Here is a 17,678-nt window from a genome sequence, read left to right on the forward strand (position 1 = left end):
TTTATTTGTCTTTTCTAATCTATTTAGAGAGCAAAAGAAAAGCTTTTTACAAATAGCTTCTTCCACTGAGCCTAGCTCGTTGCACAGAATTGTAAACGGTACTAAATTCAAAGATATCAAAAATCCAAATCTCTCTTAGAAGGGAGTAATGCCTTTATACAAATAATTCCCGATTTTTACGTGCTTAAAGAAGTTCCACCTTGGCCACACTGGCAGCTGTGTGAGCCTGCACAGTGGTGCTAATATAAGCATGCTAACATGCTCAAAATAACAATTCTACCATGCTAATGTTTAGCAGGTATAATCTCTACACCATAGGTCTTCAACAGGGGGTCTGCGACCCCCAGGGGGTCCGCAGGAGGTACTGCAGGGGGGTCTTAAAATTGTTTGTAGATAAAGCAAATATAAAAAATAAAATAAAAATCATAAGAAATATAGATTTTTGGGGGTTTTGTTCATTTGAATACCGCTGCAGTAGGGGGTCCCTGCTCCATGCTACACCAGTTTGGGGGTCCTTGGCCTGAAAAACGTTGAAGACCCCTGTTCTACACCATATTCTCTATCTTAGTTTAGCGTATTAGCATACTAACATTTGCTAAATAGGACTAAACACAAAGTACAGCTGAGGTTGATATGCTATTAGTTTTACATGTACTGTATTTGGTCATAAACCAAAGCATTTGACAAATTAAAAGAAATGCACCTGATGTTGGCAGTAGATTTAGGTCAGGAGATATTCTAAATTATAATTTTACGCCAACAGTTCAAAACCTCAAGTGCCACCCTGCAGCTCAGTCGGCTTAATCCTCTTCGTGCATGTTTTGCAAAATGTCAAAGCAATCCATCCACTTATTGAGATATTTCAGTCTTGACCAAAGTGATGGACCGACTGATCACATTTCAAACTCCAAACTCCTCCGTTATGATGCTAGATAACAGAACATCGGCTGCAAAGTTAAAGTCAAATGCACACAGGAGATTGGCTATAAGGGACAATGTGGCCCAGAAGGGAAGTCGTTTCTTCTGTCATCCTTGGTGACAAGTGTCCCTGACAGCCAGACAGGACAGATGAGCATTTCTGTTCCCTCAGAGAGATGCAGATGTAGACAGACACTTAGATGTAGCAAAGTCAGTCAGTCCACCACTTTCGTCCAGACTGAAATATCTCAACTTGGATTGTTATAAAATAAAGACATTGAGCCACTGACTTAATTTATAGCGCCACCACCACCAACATGTTTGGCTTTTAGTGACATGGCTTGGCAACTAGTGGATTGATTGCCATACAATGTGGTGCAGACTATAGCAAGGATGCAGTTATCCTAGCTATATAGGAACAGTGGGCAGCCACAGCTCTGCACCTGTGGAACAACTCAATAATAGGAATATTACAACATTCTTAAAATGCTTATACTTTTTCGTGGGTACCAGGAGAACATATGCAATGGGTAAATGTAAACTGGCTGCAATCAGCACTAGCTCAGGACCATGCTGAGCCCCAGCTAATGCTACTAACGCAAAGGGCAGTGAAGAAATATATAATAAAACATTTACAGATCTGAATATTATATAAGTCTATGTAGAACATGAAAAAACATGAGAAAAATAAAATACATTTAAAGCATACTGAGGGACCTTTTAGATCAGACGCCACAGGGACACAAGTAACAGACGAACATGACTGAAGCAGAGCGCGATGAGAGGACGTTTCTCCACAACAGTGTTGCACCACAAGTCCACATGTCTGATGTCTGAGCCAGTCTCTCAGTTTCAGCTGCACACCAGTGGAAAGCTTTTAGATTTCTTCCATATAGTATTACATTATCATACACAAGTTATGGAAATCTGAGCGCGTCCCTTCTATTTATCCAAACCCAACACACAGCCACAGGCTTTATGGTTTAGTACAAAATCAGTCACGGAGTGAAAAGGCATGCATATAAATGTAGGCTACGTCGTAAGTCTTGCTTTATGGAAGCTAACCTATTTAATTGTCTTTCAAGGACAGTGGCTCTCAGTCTGACACAGTAATCAGTACCAGCTGTTTTTCTTTTTTTTCTGTGCCAAAACTGTTTCAATGGGGACATTTATTAATGATGATGGGACACCCCGGGCACTTTCCAAAACCAAAGGGAAGTGCACGCAGGGATAAATCGAAGGCGATGTAAGAGCTGCTATCTGTCAGCAGAACCTGGCTGTTCAGGAAATTAAAGTCTGTGTGCTAAAATAAACCTCCCCTACAAACAGTGCTATATCTCCCTGTTGATTATTGCATTATTAGAGCAACTCAACATTAGCTGCCAATACACTAAACCCTCAACCTGTAGCTTTAGGTGAACGTTTGGTAAACCTGTTTTTAAATTCATGCAACCACATACATATGCAGAGAGAGAGAGAGAGAGAGAGAGAGAGAGAGAGAGAGAGAGAGAGAGAGAGAGAGAGAGAGAGAGAAACCCACAGAGACACATACACCTTGCAGGATACCATAAATTATCCAAGGCCCCGTTTCTGATTGGCTGAGCAAGCAATCTCAGCTGGATGGGCTGAGATCTTGTTGCCAAGGCAACAGTGGGGAACTCCCTGTCCCAGCCCTATTTTCTCCTTGCGAGAGTCGATATCTCAGGAGCTACTTCAAGAAACACCTTAATCATCTTAATGAATCTTCCCCAAACTCACTTCTCCAAATGGCTGCCGGTTAAGCAAATATGTTTCCACTGAAGTCTTAATAAATAACATTGTATTATATAGTGAAATGTGCACATGCATAGTGCACTTTGGAATGATAAACAACTTAACGAGGCTTTACTTCTATCAAAAATGTCAAATTTATTCTGTGTACTTACAAGGAACCAAGATTATTCTAGAAAGTGTTTCAATAAAGAGTTAAATGTATGACAGCAGAACTCCTTCATAAGGACATACAGTAAGTCCTTGCTTATGTAATGCTGTGTAGGTCACTGGGTACACTAGTGGCAGGGTTTGGTGCTCACCGAGGCCTCCTGTACTAAAGTGGGAGTGAAGGTAAATGCAATTTTCTTCAAATTAGATGATCGTTATAATTCTAATTTACAGTTTTCCACCATTACTGAACTTTAGGACCAAAAGTAATCATTGTGGAAAACAAGTTTAAAGGGTCATTTGGTTTGAAATATTCTCAACATGCCAAACCACAGCTGTTGTATTTGTAATCAGATCTATTTAAAAAACATTAGTTGTTAAGCATCATGAGATACTCCTGAGAGAGATGTGTCTTAAAGAGTAACATGCTTCTTAAAATATGTTTCGGATGTGACATTTGTAATTTGTCTTTTAAATTATTCCAATTCTACAACAATGCAGTTCAGAACAAACTCTGAAGTTTTAGCATTAATAATGAGAAGTGTGAAATAGCAGTGTGGAATGAATACAACACTATATCACCAAACTAATTATATATATTGTTTCTAAATATAGGCAATGACAACATGATGCCCAAAAGTCCCACATTTCCTGACAGCTGTAAACTCATCACACATGTTTAAAGTGAAGTGCAACAGCGCCTCCTGTAGGTTAAAGGAGGAACTCCTCTTTGGTAATAAAGTGCTTATCCCATGTATAACTTTAAACATTTAAAAGCACAGAAATGAACAGATCTTCTGTAAAAGAGTAGAAATAAATGAGGAGAACATGAATGATGTTTTTAATCCTTCAATTCTAACAGAAAAACCTTCAAATACACACATGATGAGACATGTACTCAACATAAACAGAGAAACAAGAAGAAGAATACAAATAAATGCATAACAACAATAAGAAATATGAAATAGAGCTGGAATAAATCAACTTCAGTAATATGTCATTATAATGAGAAACACTTACGTTCTTCTTCTTTAAAGAGTTCACCATGAAGTTAGAAAGTTATTAGTTTTAGTCTTTAAAAGTTATAGTTTAAGTCTAATATATTCTTTAACTTCACAAACATCGAGTGAAACTTCTATTATAATATAATATATTATAATATAATTGTATCTAAGACTTCAGAGATGTGTTGGATATGTACAGTGTTGACAATCTGGCGACTTTATAAATCTTTTGGCGATTGTTATTGTCAAAAGCGACTCGTGACAAATGTAGTGAGGTTTTATTTTGAGAAGCGATGGCCTGTTTCAATGGAACAAATACAAAACAAGAATCAACAGAAGAAAGTTCATTTGTAGTTCTAAACACATTCAGGGTGTTTTTTACACACTTTCTGTCTCAACGTTATTCCTCCTGCAGCGTCCATTACAACTACATGCACATGGTCAATTATGCAAATGAGGCGATGACGTAATTTAGTGACTTCTAGGACAGCCAATAGATACTCTCCTTACTGAGGAGTTGGCAACACTGTAGCTGAGCTAACGTGAGGAGTTTGGTACTATAGCGAGTTTATTCAGATGTAGGATGAACGAAGGTGACCAGGTCAAGAAGAAGAACGTGAAGGACAAGTGTGTGTGCCTTATCTGCGGGACCAGTGTGTCCGCTGGCTAAAGAAGCAACGTGGTAACTTTGCTTCCTGCTGCACGCGACGGACTGAAAAGGTGAACCAGCTACAAGCAACACTTAAAACAGCTGTTTATTCACCCAACCAGAACAAGAGTGATGAACATTTAAATGAGTCTGTTAGAGGGAACCTAAGTGTGCACACTCCAGCATACACCTCTGTGGTGGAGTCCATGCAGTGCAGTCATCTCACTAACTTACTAAAGAGTGAACGCACTTATTGTACATGTGCCAGAAGATGCTTGTATTGATGAAGGTGATGTATTTACTGTGTGGCCATAATAAGAATAATATGTGAACAAAGTGTCGTTTTCTTGGACCTTGATGTGAAGTTAAGATTGTTGATGAGCTTTGGGTATTTTAATTTCACACGTGTACACAAAGTACTTTAATTCACCTGATGAGTGCTCTGTGAGTAAATGTAAGCGATGTGATGCAAGTCGCTCTCAGATGAAGAAGAGTTGGAGACCCCTGGTACAGAGCAACAGGCCCTGTACCCCCAGATGGTTGGGTGCCATAAAGTATACGAGCCCAATAACCTGCGACTGAGCCCTGGTCCTCTGCCCCCCACTGAGAGAGAGAGACTTGAAACACCTCCTGATAACACTCGCTGTGCCCGGCTGGGACGCGTGGGAAACTCCTGAGACAAACACATCTACAATGTGTGCATATAAAAACACAAGGAAAGCACATTATGAAGTTACAAACCATAACAAAGGAACATCTTAACACAATGTTCTCATAATGCATAAAACTTACAAACTAAATGATAAAAGATACAAATAAAATCCCTTCTATTCCTTTTCTCTTGATGACATCATCAGGAGTCGTCTCCTCTGAGAACTAAATGTTCTCTTCAAATCACAAAGTACTTCCACTAATACGCAGTTTAATGTAGAAATGAAGAATAATGTTTAAGATGAGACGATGAATATCAAAAACAAGAAGTCTGATGAAGTTTAAACAAGTACAAGTGTATATCAGAACTCCAGCAAGAGAACTTATGAAAGGTGAACAGGTTGATGCACTTTGTTCAAGCTTACAAGTTCATTACACCACAAGGCATTTAGCAATATTATCAAATCTCTAGATATGAACTGCTCCATCTTCCACTCGTCTCTCCAGCAGGAGGACCAGTTGATCTGAGCTAATACAAGCTGAGCCTGCAGGTCGGTCCCAGGCAAACAATTACCAATAACTACATTTGATTCTGTGGTGAAGCTCCATAAATATACTTCACACTGTGCAGCTGCTCCTCTTTCACCTTGCTGTCTTCCTCGGGCAGGTTTGTTCACACATCCAGTTTGATGGAGTCCTCTGAAGGACAACAAGAGAAAGAACTCAATGAACACTTGAATGAAGCTGAGAAACATTAGCAGACAACATTCTGGAATATTTTATAAATAGAATATATATTTTATATATCAAACAGAAACACAATTGAAAGTAGTTTGTGTACGATGAGGGCATCTCATTTTAAGATCAGATGTTCATGTAATATCTGGATGAATGGAGGATATGCTGCAATACTCACATGTTGTGTGTTTCTCAGCTGTGATCAACTAGTCATTGATCCTGTAGGAACACAATCCCAAAAGTTACGTCTCAGGTTTAAATAACAGTTTGTTGTTAGAGTCAGCCCGCTTCAGAGTCCTGACACGAGCCGTCTGATGGAACGCTTTACATGGCATCATATCTTCTGTGCAAACACTACAACTGACTGCAGACAGCTCTGAGCCTGCATTACAGGAAGTAACTCGTCTTTAGTCTGGATCCAAAAACCAAACACACTACCTGTCTCACTCTTCTGTGAAATCACAAGTTCCAAAGTTACAACTTGTAACATGTTGCTTGGCTTTGCATTGTCAGCTTGTGTTTTATTGTTAGTGGAAGAATGAAAGAAAAGAAACACCAGATGAAAGAACAGGAGAACCTGCAGGCAATGAGTGAAATCACTGATTAGTTCTGCTAAGCTAGGCTACAAGTGGAAGGTAGAACTGGGGGATTCCCCAACGTGAGTAACACATTAACCCCCCTGTTAGTACAATACTGCTGAACCAGCAGAGACTGAGTCGGACCCTGACTGACCCGAGAGTCTCCAGTCTGCAGTCTGGACTCTCCAGAAGGTCACGCAGCAGCTTCACTGTTGAATCCTGCAGGTTGTTGTTCCTCAGGTCCAGCTCTCTCAGATGGGAGGGGTTGGACTTCAGAGCTGAGACCAGAGGAGCCCAGCTGATCTCTGACAGACTGCAGCCCCTCAATCTGAATAAAGAATACATGATGTAACTTTAGAAAACAATGTTGCAGCTTGAAATAATTCAAGGTTTAATAATCTGTTCAGAGTTGAAGAAGTTTAGAAAGTGGAAACTCCAAACATGATTAAACTGTGAGATACAAACAGTGAAAAAGAGCTCTCATTAATTGTCAAGTCAAACTGGAGCTTTCCAGAGAGTAATAGGAGAAACCGGATGCAACCAATCAGCCTGAGTGTTTCCCATCTACAAGAGCGCCACTTGCCGTTATGGCGCAGAGCAGAGAGAGGATGTTGTTTTCTTGACGATGTTGAAATCCGGAGCGAGATTGTGCAGGGCTGAAATATCTATCGAGACCGAAGAGGCGGCCGGTAAGACGCTGAACGTTTAGCTTGAGAGACCTGCTGGAGACTGCCGCTACTAGTTTGATTGACGCTGGATTATGACATGATCGGTGCTTGTGTGTGTGGCTCGGTGAACTGATGTTGTACATGTTTGCCAAACGGCTTGTTTACTTTCTCATATATTGTTTGTGATTTAAAAATGATTGCATAATTGTATTTAATAAAAAATGACGAAGTACTTAAAGTTAAAATGCCGTTAGAAGTACATATTTACTTGGTAAAATGAAATGCATTACGTGTTAAAATTATGGCAGCAACTGTGCATTCGTTATTTTCATTTAGTGAGAGTGCATTTATAATTTAATTTAAGGTTCTAATGCTTGATGAAATGGAAATATTTGGAAATTATAAATGTGTAGATTTTTCCATTTACATTTATTTGAGTTGGCATTTTAATTTTTATTAATTCTCTTTTTGTTTGTTTTCTATTCAAAAGGTTTTTCACCTAAATACCTGAGCATCAAGTGCTAATTGTCTTGTCTGACTATTTGCTGTACTTGGATAAAATAAAAGGAGGAAAAAAAAAGAAAAACAGCAGTTTGGTCTTTGAGTGAAATCCAGTTAAAACAATTCCATCCCTTTGAAGTAGGGAAGATGCACATTTAGAAAATAACTTGATGTTAATATTAATGACAACGTGCTTCTACTTGAATAAAAAGCAGTGACATCACATCCTAAACTCTGCCAGCTCCACCAGTGGATCCAACTATACAAACTCATCATGTGCAGACACACACAAAGAAAAACCACAGAAGTTGATTCAACTCAAGATCCCAAAGTTTCCAGAGAAGCAAATGTGTCAGAATGAAGTCTGAAGAAATGTGAACAAAAGACATCTAGAACATTTATTTTAGGAACAGTGGAGTCAGAAACTCAAAGCATCTTCAGTTTAAACTGTTCAGTATCATCAGCATATAGCTTCATAACGATGTTGGAAAAAGCAAATAGTGAATATGTTTGTTAGTGTTTGAGAGTTGAAAGAGATATTTATTCATTGTATTTATGTATTATTTATTATCATGAGTTAAAAACATGGAGCATATAACATGAAATTCAGCAGTTTAAGAGCTTCAGACTGAATTCTGCAGTGTAGGATTGTTCTTGTTAGATTTAAATCTATAGCTCAACATTGATCCTCCAGTCAATGAACTAAACCACTGAAGAAGAAAACAGACTTTAGCATCAGGACACTCAGTGTGGATCAGTATAATATCAGCTTTATGTCTGCAGCTTAGTGTCAACACAACTTTCACATATTAACCTCAGAACAGAAGTAACAGATGCTGAACTGACCTGAGAGTCTCCAGTCTGCAGTTTGGACTCTTCAGAAATTTAGACAGCAGCTTCACTGTTGAATCCTGCAGGGTGATGTTACTCAGCTCCAGCTCTCTCATATGGGAGGGGTTGGACTTCAGAGCTAAGACCAGAGGATCCCAGCTGATCTCTGGCAGACTGCAGCCCTCCAATCTGAATAAAGAAAACATGATGTAGATACAAATCCATTTATAATCCAATCAGATGTGTTCAGGTTTAAATGTGTCGCTCAACATTACTACGTCCTAATCCATGAATTCGAGTGACGCTGTCATTCTGTTATTGTGCTCATCATAACATCAGCTTCTACTTTATTATCTGTGGAAACACATTGAAATGAATGGAAACAAAGAATTCTTTGTGCTTGAGAAAGTAAACTTCATCAGTGTACACTAATATTAGTTCAGATGACCTTCTGTATACAGATGTGAGCGTTTACCACACGTGAACATAAATGTACTTTAATAACTAACAGTGGACATTTGCTACAGCTGCTTTAACAAACACTCGTCTTCTGTGACTGCACACTCAATTTAGTGCAAGAAAAATCAAAATATGAACAAAAGGAAAGTTACGACTTTATGATGTAAATTATTTATGAACATAAATTATGTTCAATAATTCATTAAACATGTTGGATCTACAGTAGTACCAGAGAGTCAGTGAACTGACCTGAGAGTCTCCAGTCTGCAGTCTGGACTCTCCAGAAGGTCACACAGCAGCTTCACTAATGAATCCTGTAGCTCGTTGTAACCCAAGTCCAGCTCTCTCAGGATGGGAGGGGTTGGACTTCAGAGCTGAGACCAGAGGATCCCAGCTGATCTCTGACCAACAGGAAACCATCAATCTGAATAAAGAAAACATGATGTAACTTTAGAAAACAATGTTGCTGCTTGAGTTAGTTCAAGGTGTAACATTGAATGTGTAAAGGTGTGTATTTTTGAAAAGCCTGAGATCAGACAGACGGTGTTACCACGGGAACAAGAGGAAGCTCCTCTGATAAATGTGTTTCATGTTCTTTACACAATTAGTGGAAAAGTGAAAGATTAAAGAATATTGTTGGAGAAAAACTGTCTTTAACCGATAGATTTCATAAAACTTAACAAAGTGGGGTTTGTTTATGAAACGGGAAGACTCTGAAGAATGTGTAGCAAAGGGAGTAAACCAGCTGAAGGGCCACAGGGGCCCATTGTGGATCTCATGCTTTCAACATGTGGCTCTGATCCTTTCAAACATCTACAAGAATGGTGATGAACGTGGTTTCAGGAGGTCGTTAAGTACGGCACAGATACAGATACTAGGCATGATCTCCAGTGTTATTTATACTATTTTAATTCTGTTATTTATATTATTTTAATTGACTTCACACTCATTTACATCAACACTGTGATTATTGTGCTGTAAATGCTCTGTCTCATCTTCTACTAAGTTTGAAGTTTTTGCTGTGAAGCACTTTGGGCTGTAAGTTCTTGTATGAAAGGTGCTCTACAAATAAAGCTTATTATTATTATTATTATTATTATTATTATTATTATTATTATTATTATTATTATTAAGGTTTAATAATCTGTTCAGAGCTGAAGAAGTTTAGAGGTCACTGTCAGCAATGATACAAATGTGTTGGTAATCAAAGCTCAAAGTCTCTGCAGCCTGTTTCTCTCTGTCATCAGATGTTTAACAACCTCCTTCATATCTCTCACACACCTCAGTACTGACATCTTCTTCACTGACTCATGGAGCACAATGTGAGTCTGTGGAAGCTCAACAACTGTCCCGTCAAACATTTACTTTCTCTACTTTACGTCATTCTCCACAATATTCAGACATTTGAAATATAAAGAAGACAATAATAATAATTACAACGTCTTCACCTTCTGCAAATTGTACCAATTATATTTACTCCACGAGCTACAGTCAGTGAACTGACCTCAGCGTCTCCAGTCTACAGTTTGGACTCTGCAGTCCAGCAGACAGCAGCTTCACTCCTGAATCCTCCAGTGATCCCATATCCAGCTGCAGCTCTCTCAGATGGGAGGGGTTGGACTTCAGAGCTGAGGCCACGACTTCACATTCAGTATCTGAGATGTCACATCCAGAAAGTCTGTCAGGACACATATATTACAAAATGTGTTATTATGAAAGAGGAAATATTATATTTATTTTATACATTTGATGACAAAACATTTGCTGTTAGCAAATTTAATATTTTAATACAAGTTTAATATTTGCATTGTCCCCCCCGCCCCAGGATACTCGGGAGATGCCCACAGGATACTGAACCTCTATTAGAAAGATTGAGGCCTACATGAAAGGGGGAGAAGTTACAAATGGAATCCAGGGCGAGGACGGCAGCAAAGAGCACGATGGATTCATGAGCAGGTAATCTAAAGTGATTCTTACACACATCTGCAGTTTCCCAGTTATATTTAGATGTTCTTTAGTGTTGTTGGATTATAAACGGCGTAAGGAATTCTTTGTGTGTTGTAACTGCGTCTGAACTCCCCTGTCTCTGCTCTGGCATCTTCAGAACACGAGGCAGGACAAGCCGCTGTGACATCAGTGGTTCATCTGATCTCACTGTGTTTGACATGAAACAATAATTCTCATCACTTATTACCTGCAGACTTGTAATATGTGTTTAATGTTGCAGATGAAGGAAGAGAGTAGTGCTGTAGTTATATTGAGGCTTCCATAATGTCCACAGTGTGTCAGTGTGATCTGATCCTAGGTCTGTCTCTGCTAGCTACCTTCTGCTGTCACTGACTGTTGACAAACGCAACAGAAAGGAAACAAATCATTGAAAGTATCAGAGATGTACAGAAATAAATGTTAATATATTTCAATATTTTGATGTGCATCTGAAACATGTATTCAGCACACAAACACTATTAACAAACCAATAAGGCAACATCTTTAATATAATACCATCAGAAAGATGTTCTCAGTGTCTCGTCACTAAAACATGATCAGACCTGTTATTAGTGGGACATTATAGAAATCTTATTTAAACTCTTCAGCATAAAACAATCAGGTATTACCTGTGTGTCTGATGTAATGATGAAGAAACTGCTAGAATGTAACAACAACTTCTCTGCATTCACTCAGAACTGTAAAATGTGATGAAACCTCGAGCACCTCTAAAGTCTTTAGTTTGACAAGGTCTGCATGTCGCCTCCATCCCCCAAAGGAATGTAATGAGAGGAAGAAACTGTCAAGTGTAACAATTATTAGAAATAAATAGAAATCTGTTCATGAACTTCACAGATAGAAGCTGAAAACACTTGTTTTGCTCTCACAGCGTTTGAAACAGCTCAAGAACATCTGAAACTAAATAATGAAGTAAAAAGTGGATATATTTATTCAATAAAATGAATTTTCTCGTGTATATTTGAAGAACTAAACTTCTAATCTACTCTGATTTCTAAAGTTAATCACATCTGGACTTACACAGCCTTTCTGCAGTTCCTCACAGCTGGAATCAGTCTCCGTCGTCCCTCCTCTGATGTCTTGTACATCTGCAGGTCCAACTCATCCAGAACCTTCTCTGACATCTGCAGCATGTGAGCCAGAGCTGAGCACTGGATCTCAGAGAGTTTCTTCTTCGAGAAGTACTTCTCTGATCTGTTCTCTGACTGCATGAACTCTTGGATCTCCTGATGTACTGAGAGGTCCTTCATCTCTGTCAGACAGTGGAAGATGTTGATGCTTCTGTCAGCAGAGATATCGTCACTCTTCATTTTCTTCAGGTTGTTGATGGCTCTCTGGATAATTTCTGGACTGTTGTCTGTCTGACCCAGCAGGCCTCCTAAGAGTCTCTGGTTGGACTTAAGAGAGAGGCCGTGGAGAAAGCGGACAAACAGGTCCAGGTGGCCATTCTTACTTCTGAGGGATTTCTTCATGGCTTCAGACAGGAAGACATCCAGGGATGAGTCATTCTTCCAGTGTTTCCCCAGGAAGTCCTTCAGTACCTCTGTGTTCCTGTTGCTGTAACAGTGGAACAGGTAGACTGCAGCCAGAAACTCCTGAATGCTCAGATGAACAAAGCAGTAGACTGTTTTCTGGAAGATCACACTCTCTCTTTTGAAGATCTCTGTACAAACTCCTGAGTACACCAAGGCCTCCGTAGCATCAAGACCACACTGCTGCAGGTCTTCTTGGTAGAACATGATGTTTCCTTTCTCCAGATGTTCAAACGCCAGCCTCCCCAGCTTCAGAAGAAGTTTCCCGTCCGCCTTCGTCAGCTCCTGTCGACTCGTCTCATGTCCCTCATCATACTTCTGCTTCTTCCTCTTGGTCTGAACCAGCAGGAAGTGTGAGTACATGTCAGTGAGGGTCTGGGGCAGCTCTCCTCTCTGGTCTGTAGTCAACATGTGGTCCAGAACTGTAGCAGTGATCCAGCAGAAGACGGGGATCAGACACATGATGTGGAGGCTCCTGGATGTCTTGATGTGAGAGATGATTCTGCCGGACCGTTCTTCATCACTTAATCTCCTCCTGAAGTACTCCTCCTTCTGGACGTCAGTGAAGCCTCGTACTTCTGTTACCCTGTCCACACATGCAGGAGGGATCTGATTGGCTGCTGCAGGTCGGGAAGTTATCCAGACGAGAGCCGAAGGAAGCAGATTCCCCCTGATGAGGTTTGTCAACAGCACGTTGACTGATGACTGCTGTGTGACATCAGACACAACCTCTTTGTTGTGGAAATCCAGTGAAGGTCTGCTTTCATCCAGGCCGTCAAAGATGAACAAAACGTTACAGACAGCGAGCGTCTCTGCTGTGACCTTCTGTAAGGTTGGATGGAAAACATGGAGCAGCCTGAGAAGACTGTACTGCTCAGCTTTGATCAAGTTCAGCTCCCTGAACGAAAGCAGAATCACCAGACTGACATCTTGGTTTTCCAAACCCTCTGCCCAGTCCAGAGTGAACTTCTGCACTGAGAAGGTTTTTCCAACGCCAGCAACACCGACCGTCAGAGCGACTCTGATGTGTTTCCGTTGGTCAGGTAAGACTTTAAAGATGTCGTGGTACTTGATTGGAGTGTCACGGAGGGTCTTTTTCTTGGAAGCTGTCTCAAGTTGCTTCACCTCATGTTGAGTATTAACCTCTTCACTCAGTCCCTCTGTGATGTAGAGCTCAGTGTAGATCCTGTTGAGGAGGGTTTTACTCACTGTTTCTTCACTTCCTTCAGTCACACATTCACATCTCCTCATCAGACTGATCCTATGTTCATCTAAAACCTCCTGCAGACCTCTATCTGCTGAAAGAGAAGACACATGTGAGATTAATAAATATATATAACAGATCATAATGTGCTGTACAAACAAATGAAGCAGGAAGAATCCTGTTTTCAGACATGAAGACAGCAGCAGACAGATGTACAGTCTTACTGTGTGCACAGCTGGTCTGACTGGCTGTCTGCAGTCTTGTTCTGGATCTGTTTCCACACTGGGGACAGGGGGAGTCTCCTGATGAAGCAGACTGGTCCCAGTATGAGGCGATGCACTGTCTGCAGAACCAGTGTCCACAGCTGGTAGAGACTGGATCCTTCAGGACGTCCTGACACAAAGCACAGCTGGACCGCTGCTCCTCCACAGAAACAGGAGTTTTGCTCTTCTTTCTGTGGAGATGAACACGTTCTTTATAACACATTACAATAGTGGTAGCCGATGTTCACTGATTGGTAAAACCTATATCTCCAATGTGATAACAGTTTAGTCCCAGTTATCTCCTGTGTTTCTTTACTGTACTCTACTGTGTTTCTTTACTTTACTCTACTGTGTTTCTTTACTATACTCTACTGTGTTTCTTTACTTTACTCGACTGTTTTTCTTTACTGTACTCTACTGTGTTTCTTTACTGTACTCTACTGTGTTTCTTTACTTTACTCGACTGTTTTTCTTTACTGTACTCTACTGTGTTTCTTTACTGTACTCTACTGTGTTTCTTTACTTTACTCGACTGTTTTTCTTTACTATACTCTACTGTATTTCTTTACTTTACTCTACTGTGTTTCTTTACTGTACTCTACTGTGTTTCTTTACTCTACTCTACTGTGTTTCTTTACTATACTCTACTGTGTTTCTTTACTTTACTCTACTGTGTTTCTTTACTGTACTCTACTGTGTTTCTTTACTATACTCTACTGTGTTTCTTTACTTTACTCTACTGTGTTTCTTTACTATACTCTACTGTGTTTCTTTACTTTACTCTACTGTGTTTCTTTACTATACTATACTGCATTTCTTTACTATACTCTACTGCATTTCTTTACTATACTGCATTTCTTTACTATATTCTACTGTATTTCTTTACTTTACTCTACTGTATTTCTTTACTGTACTCTACTGTGTTTCTTTACTATACTCTACTGTGTTTCTTTACTATACTCTACTGTGTTTCTTTACTATACTCTACTGCGTTTCTTTACAATACTCTACTGTGTTTCTTTACTATACTGCATTTCTTTACTGTACTCTACTGCATTTCTTTACTATACTGCATTTCTTTACTGTACTCTACTGCATTTCTTTACTCTACTGTGGTTCTTTACTGTACTCCACTGCGTTTATTTACTATACTCTAATGCGTTTATTTACTGTACTCTACTGCATTTCTTTACTGTACTCTACTGTATTTCTTTACTGTACTCTACTGTGTTTCTTTACTGTACTCTACTGTGTTTCTTTACTGTACTCCACTGCGTTTCTTTACTGTAATCTACTGGGTTTCTTGACTTTAGTTTACAGACTCTTACTTTGTGTCTGAGGGTCCAGGTTCATTACTGAAGTCTGGAGGTTTTTCCATAGACCAGTCAGTCTTCACAGACAGACAGCTGGGGACTGGAGACACTGCTCTCTGTCTGTGGAAACAATAAATGTTTATTTCACTGGACTCTACTGTGTTTCTTTACTGTACTGCGTTTCTTTACTCTACTCCGTTTCTTTACTATCCTCTACTGTGTTTCTTCACTGTACTCTACTGTGTTTTTTTACTGTACTCTACTGTGTTTCTTTACTGTACTCTACTGTGTTTCTTTACTGTACTCCGTTTCTTTACTATCCTCTACTGTGTTTCTTCACTGTACTCTACTGTGTTTTTTTACTGTACTCTACTGTGTTTCTTTACTGTACTCCAATGTATATATTTACTGTACTCTACTGCGTTTCTTTACTGTACTCTACTGCATTTCTTTACTGTACTCTACTGCGTTTTGTTACTGTACTCTACTGCGTTTATTTACTGTACTCTACTGCATTTCTTTACTGTACTCTACTGTGTTTCTTTACTGTACTCTACTGTGTTTCTTTACTGTACTCTACTGTATTTCTTTACTTTACTCTACTGTATTTCTTTACTGTACTCTACTGTGTTTCTTTACTGTACTCTACTGTGTTTCTTTACTATACTCTACTGTATTTCTTTACTTTACTCTACTGCATTTCTTTACTGTACTCTACTGTGTTTCTTTACTGTACTCTACTGTATTTCTTTACTTTACTCTACTGTATTTCTTTACTTTGCTCTAATGCGTTTCTTTACTATACTCTACTGCATTTATTTACTATAATATAATAATAATAATAATAATAATAATAATAATAATAATAATAATAATAATAATAATAATAATAAGCTTCATGTGTATAGCACCTTTCATATAAGAATTTCAGCCCAAAGTGCTTCACAGCAAAAAACATAACAATTAGTACAAGGACAGAATAAGAGCATTTACAGTACAATAATCACAGTGTAGATGTAAATGAGTCTGAAGTACCATTATAAAAATAGCTGAATTAAAATAGTATAAAATAGCAGATAAAATTGTAGAATTAAAATAATATAATATAGCAGAATTAAAATTGTATAAAAATAGCTGAATTAAAATAGCAGATAAAATAGCAGCCTTTACACATTCTTTGACATTTTCATAATCCCTTTGTCTGTACTTTCATCTATATTTGTCTTTGCAAATAATCCACATACTTTCTTCCTGTCCCTGTTCTCTGCTTTCTTCTCCCATAACATAAACTGTCTTTTATGTTCTTCCATTGTTTTCAACGCTTCAGATTTAATCTTTCTCTTTGACATTACTTTTTCCTCTTGCTCTCTCAACCTTACTTTTAACTTTCTTACTTCCTCAACACTAAATGATCCTCCTTCAGGAAACCCAAGCTTAAAAATGTATGAAATCATTTAAATTAGTTTAAAGTGGCTAAGATAAAAATATATTAAATATCACCATTAAAAGGCTAAAGTAAAGAGATATGTTTTTAGCTTACTTTTGAAGATATTGAGCGAGCGTGCCTCCCTAATGTCTGCAGATAAAGTGTTCCATAGCTTTGGTGCATAATTGATAAAGGCTGCATCCCCAATTTCCTTTTGGATGTTTCTGGGAACATTTAATAAACCAGTAGTGGATGATCGTAATGTTCTTGGGGGCATTTTACTCTACTGCGTTTCCTTACTATATTCTACTGGGCTCATGTAATTATAAAACAGTAGATTATCAGAGAACATAAAATCTGAATCCTCTTCAGGTCAGTTTACAGTAGAAACAGATTCTTACTTTGTGTCTGAGGGTTCAGGTTCATTACTGAAGTCTGGAGGTTTTTCCATAGACCAGTCACTCTTCACAGACAGACAGCTGGGGACTGGAGACACTGCTCTCTGTCTGTGGAAACAATAAATGTTTATTCCACTTTACTCTACTGTGTTTCTTTACTATACTCTACTGTATTTCTTTACTGTACTCTACTGCATTTCTTTACTATACTCTACTGTGTTTATTTACTGTACTATACTGTGTTTCTTTACTGTACTCTACTGCATTTCTTTACTGTACTCTACTGTGTTTCTTTACTGTACTCTACTGCATTTCTTTACTGTACTCTACTGTGTTTCTTTACTGTACTCTACTGCATTTCTTTACTGTACTCTACTGTATTTCTTTACTATACTCTACTGTGTTTCTTTACTGTAATATACTGTGTTTCTTTACTGTACTCTACTGCATTTCTTTACTGTACTCTACTGTGTTTCTTTACTGTACTCTACTGCATTTCTTTACTGTACTCTACTGTGTTTCTTTACTGTACTCTACTGTATTTCTTTACTATACTCTACTGTGTTTATTTACTGTACTCTACTGTGTTTCTTTACTGTACTCTACTGCATTTCTTTACTG

At 38.7% G+C, this 17,678-nt stretch overlaps 1 protein-coding gene across 1 annotated transcript; it reads right to left on the bottom strand.

The window, feature by feature from the left end:
- Nucleotides 1-6,105: 6,105 nt before the first annotated feature.
- LOC115016722 (protein NLRC3-like) lies at nucleotides 6,106-17,232 on the bottom strand. The gene is given in 9 exon segments (XM_029444721.1): nucleotides 6,106-6,786; nucleotides 8,474-8,647; nucleotides 9,167-9,267; nucleotides 9,269-9,341; nucleotides 10,422-10,595; nucleotides 11,942-13,751; nucleotides 13,882-14,111; nucleotides 15,249-15,353; nucleotides 17,061-17,232. Coding segments are annotated over 9 exon segments (3,006 nt in total). The 5' UTR covers nucleotides 17,111-17,232; the 3' UTR covers nucleotides 6,106-6,497.
- Nucleotides 17,233-17,678: the final 446 nt, after the last annotated feature.

This window comes from Cottoperca gobio, chromosome 12 (assembly GCF_900634415.1).
Source record: "Cottoperca gobio chromosome 12, fCotGob3.1, whole genome shotgun sequence".
Classification (NCBI taxonomy): Eukaryota; Metazoa; Chordata; class Actinopteri; order Perciformes; family Bovichtidae; genus Cottoperca; species Cottoperca gobio.